This window comes from Seriola lalandi, unplaced genomic scaffold (genome assembly GCF_002814215.2).
Source record: "Seriola lalandi dorsalis isolate HSWRI2012SDOR001 ecotype SW California unplaced genomic scaffold, Sedor1 jcf7180002049758, whole genome shotgun sequence".
Taxonomy (NCBI): domain Eukaryota; kingdom Metazoa; phylum Chordata; class Actinopteri; order Carangiformes; family Carangidae; genus Seriola; species Seriola lalandi.
The window spans coordinates 12,610-17,380 of record NW_019520311.1 but is presented as its reverse complement, the minus strand read 5'-3'; the positions used below and the strand labels follow the sequence as shown (position 1 = coordinate 17,380).

The 4,771-nt window shown below is 38.7% G+C and overlaps 1 protein-coding gene across 2 annotated transcripts in view; it reads right to left on the bottom strand.

Annotated features, from left to right (window-relative positions):
• Nucleotides 1-973: 973 nt before the first annotated feature.
• msto1 (misato mitochondrial distribution and morphology regulator 1) overlaps nucleotides 974-4,771 on the bottom strand; it is a 9,937-nt gene continuing 6,139 nt past the window's right edge. For both annotated transcript variants that reach the window (XM_023398713.2, XM_023398714.2), the window contains exons 11-14: nucleotides 4,057-4,241; nucleotides 3,562-3,666; nucleotides 3,364-3,476; nucleotides 974-2,755 (exon numbers count right to left, since the gene is read on the bottom strand). In XM_023398713.2, coding sequence (XP_023254481.1) covers nucleotides 2,496-2,755; nucleotides 3,364-3,476; nucleotides 3,562-3,666; nucleotides 4,057-4,241 — 663 coding nt within the window. In that variant the 3' untranslated portion in view covers nucleotides 974-2,495. The remainder of the gene's footprint in view (nucleotides 2,756-3,363; nucleotides 3,477-3,561; nucleotides 3,667-4,056; nucleotides 4,242-4,771) is intronic.

Below are 4,771 nucleotides of genomic sequence, written 5' to 3'. Positions count from 1 at the left end.
CCTTACTATATTATGAAGTTTTTACGACTTACCATTCTATGACTTTTTATGCCTTACTATATTATGACATTTTATACCTTACTATACTATGATGTTTTTATGACTTTTTATGACTTTTTATGCCTTACTATATTATGAAGTTTTTACGACTTACCATTCTATGACTTTTTATGCCTTACTATATTATGACATTTTTATGACTTTTTATGCCTTACTATACTATGACTTTTCATGCCTTACTATACTATGACGTTTTTATGACTTTTTATGCCTTACTATACTATGACCTTTTTATGACTTTTTATGCCTTACTATAGTATGACTTTTTCTGCCACACTATAATATGACTTTTTATACCTTACTATATTTTAAGCCTGGTCGTAATTTGACTTTTTATGCATTTCTATACTATATATTTGTATGCTTTACTGTAAAATTATGTTTTATGACTTTTTTGAATGAATTACTATCCTGTGACTTTTGATGACTTATGATACTATGATTTTTTATAAATAACTATCGTATGACTTTTTATGGCATACTGTGACCTTTTGTGACTCATTGTGTGACTTATTATGAATTACTATGAATTTTTACACCTTACTCTACAATGAATTTTTGTACCTTACGATACTATGACTTTAAATGAATTACTATACAATGACATTTTTTATCTTGCTGTTATGACTTTTTATGATTTACTATGAGTTTTTATACCTTACTATATATATCAATGAATTGCTACACTGACTTTTTATGACTTACTATACTATGACTTCTTGTGTCTTACTATACTATGACTTTCATACCTTAATATAGTATGACTTTTTATACCTTACTTACTATAATATGACTTTTTATAACTTACTATGACTTTTTCATAACTTCTTATAGTAGGACTTTTTATGTCTTATGTCACAGCCTGGCTCAATGGCTGAACAACCAGAAAGGAGAGACAACATGAGTTGGCAGGTAAGATTCCAATAATTTATTTACACAAAGGAAAATGAGTTGTAGGCCGACCAATAACTAAAAAACAATAAATAAAATAAAGGCCACAGCTTTCATCTGGGGTGCCAGGAGGGTTAGGACTGAATGGGGAAACCGTTACGCTTCACACCGGGTCCAGGTGCATCGCATCAGGCTGATCCTGATCCCTGTACTGAGTACCTGAAGGAGAAAGCGACAAAAAGAAATAGGCACACATAGTTCCCTGGGTGAGGGATCGTCACAATACTATACTTACAGTTTTACTCTTTGAGCTGTTACTGTGCATGCTTTCATTTAAATGCAAATACACCCATACACACATTTTTCTGCCTTACTATACTATGACTTTTTAGGACTTTTTATTTTTGTCTGCAGTAGGAATAAAAGGTCTTTGGTGTAAGTGCTACAGATTAGGGGACTGTTGGTTTTGGTGTTTTTGAGATTTGTCGACAATAAAGAGTGAAAATTAGAGAATCATCAGCCTCATTCTTTACATACATTAAAACATTTTCTACTTTCAAACTGATGCAGTGGTCAATTACATGGTGGCTATGTGTCAGTTAAAGGGTTAGCCAACTGGATTAATTTCAGTTTTGATATTTAGTAGAAATATTAAGTATTTGTTTGATCAGGGAAATACTTCCTTAGTTGACTCAGCCAATGAGAACTCTAGTTGACATACACTGCACTGTGTGAACGTCTGTGCTCATCAGTCAAAATGAATGAATGGTCAGAGCTTCGTGTGAAAACTGCATCTATTTATATAAATCAGTGATTTTAGTATAAAACACATTTAATTACAAACATTTGAGAAAATGTAACCGTCGTCCTGACATTCACGTTACTACATCCATAATTCCACTCAATATTAGACATGTCCCACGTCAGAGGTCTAATTCATTCATAGTCCCTCTTCTGCATCTTCGTTTTATCAGTTTATTTCAACTCAAAAGAAACTTTAACCTCTTTGTTTATGGAATACCATTTAAATCAATATTTAATAAATACAGCTATGAAATAAATCCTTAAATAAGTAAATTAGGTAAAAAATGTTAAACTATATAAATAAATGTAAACATAAATATATCAGTGAGTAAAAAAATACATAAAATTGCTTTGTATTTTAAAAATGACATTCATACTTATTTCTGGAGACTTTTATTTTTTAATACCACATTAACTTCCCAGCTCTTTTTATTTGCATGTTATATTCAAATGAGGGGGCGTGGTTATCTCAGATTCAGACCAAAGCAACAGCACTGAAACATTTTTAAAACAAAAAGCAATTTATTTATTGATTTATATAGCTATTTACTCATTTATATATTTACATGTATGTATATATTTTGACCTTTGTTACCTAATTTATTTATTTCAGAGCTTATTTATGTGTTTATTGAATATTGATTTAGATGTCATTCCATATGTGTCACCATGTGATTCAGTCCTGCTCCTTCAGTAACCAGAGGCACAGCTGTGTCTGTATCATCAGTCTACTGTCCATGTCAGTCATCATCATCCTCTTCAGAGGAAGAGCGCATCACGCCACCACTGTCATCTCTGTAACACCGCGACAACAGGCGCAGCTGCTCCAGGGCTTCCTCGTAGTCGGCCATTTCGGGCCCCTGGGAGAGGAAGCTGGGGGCCACGCGGCGGATGTCGAAGGTGCTTGCGCCCCGATGCAGCTCCGAGAGCCACGAGCCGAGAACAGGCCCCGACTGGAGGGACGTCAGGACGGGTACGGAGGAAACCACAGAGGCCGGCGCTGCAGAGAGAAGAGTGAAACTTTATAACTGTCACATCCATGGAAGAAAATATCTTAATGGGGTGGTGGGGGACACAATCCACCAATAAATCACAGAAACAGCAGGATAGATTATAAACTCTGAAACTCCAAATCCTTCGAGATATGGTAAAACCTTCAGCTAACTCCAGTATCATGACTGGCAAACAGATACGCTGCAGAACTATTTCAGGAGCCGGTTTCAGAACTGGGTCAGGTCAAAAAGACAAAGATAAATGGGGAAAGTTTCTGTGATTTCACTCATTGCAAGTGACTGAATGAACACAATCTTTAATTTTTGTGTACTGTCCGTTCCAACATGTTATTAGCATCTGGAAAGAGACGTCTCTGAGGTGGTTGCAGTCATGATGGATGTGGTGATGGTGCAACAGAAACAAACTCCTGGACACTGTTTTAATGTTTATTGTACAAGGACGATGATTCTTCATGTGACTGACGTCGGACAGGTTCGCTGGACATTTCTACTTTTCCTTTGTTTGTTTGTTTGTTTATTCATCGACACAAAACTAAACAAGACACAGAGAGAAATGTTTGAATAGCAAATAAAAATAGAATAAAAATAAACTCACAGCCGAGTGGGGGGGGCTGGCTCTGAAGGAAACCCTGATCATCGAGGGACTGAGGGAAGATCTGAGGGAACGGCGGGGTCAGTTTACTGGGAGTCGCCACCAGCCGCAGAGCGCTGAGAGAACAGGGGGGGGGGGGTTAAAATACATGTCCTGTCGAGGATTAAAGAGTTAAAAACATTCATCAGTGTAGAGACTCACAGAGGAGACGTGGGATAGAAAGATCTGATGTAGGACGCCAGGACGTCCTCCCCACTGTGGAGGCTGTGCAGAGGAGAGGGAGGTTTAGTCCCTGGAGCCAGATCGCTGAAGGAGGGAAAATCATCAAGTCAGCAACACATGAAGAACAGATTTCATTTCTAATATGATGCTTTCATTAGTCATTTTCTTCCTTCATTATTTATTTAATGCAGATAAAACTGCAGCTTTTCTCTTCATTTGCAGCCGGTTGACTTCAGGTGTTTCAGCAGCTTCACTGATCAATAACCTCAATTTCAATACAATAATAGAGTTGCTAAGAAACGTGTGGCGGTCAAACTCAAAACAAGAGCTCGAGTCCAGGTTCAGTTTGTTTAAGTCTGACTTCTCATTTCTCGTTAAGATATTTCAGCTGCTTGTCTGTGTGTGATGTATAAATAAAGTTATTATAAATAAAACATGAATGGTACGTGACGTATTTATTGATCGATTTCTGACCTGATGAGTCGCTGGCCTTCGAAGCCTTTGAGCGTCGCCCACTGGGCGTAACATCGACCGTCGCCCGACTCAGGGCACGCCGACAGAGGTTTCCAGGGCAGAGCGTCTGTGCAGGCGCTTAGGGCGTCAGGGAGCGAGCTGCCGTGCATCATGGGAAAGGGGACGGCGCCGTAGGCAGCAACCACCTTTAATTTAAACAAACCCGATCAGCATGAATGGGCGGGAAAACAGGCCGTAACAGGCAGTAACAGGCAGTAACAGGCAGTAACAGGCAGTAACAGTCAGTAACAGTCAGTTACAGTCACCAACAGTCAGCAACAGTCAGTAACAGTCAGTAACAGTCAGTAACAGGCAGTAACAGGCAGTAACAGGCAGTAACAGTCAGTAACAGTCAGTTACAGTCAGTAACAGTCAGTAACAGTCAGTAACAGGCAGTAACAGGCAGTAACAGTCAGTAACAGTCAGTTACAGTCAGTAACAGTCAGTAACAGTCAGTAACCGTCAGTAACAGTCACCAACAGTCACCAACAGTCACCAACAGGCAGTAACAGGCAGTAACAGTCACCAACAGGCACTAACAGGCACTAACAGTCAGTTACAGTCAGTAACAGTCAGTAACAGTCAGTAACAGTCACCAACAGGCAGTAACAGGCAGTAACAGGCAGTAACAGTCACCAACAGGCAGTAACAGGCAGTAACAGTCAGTAACAGTCAC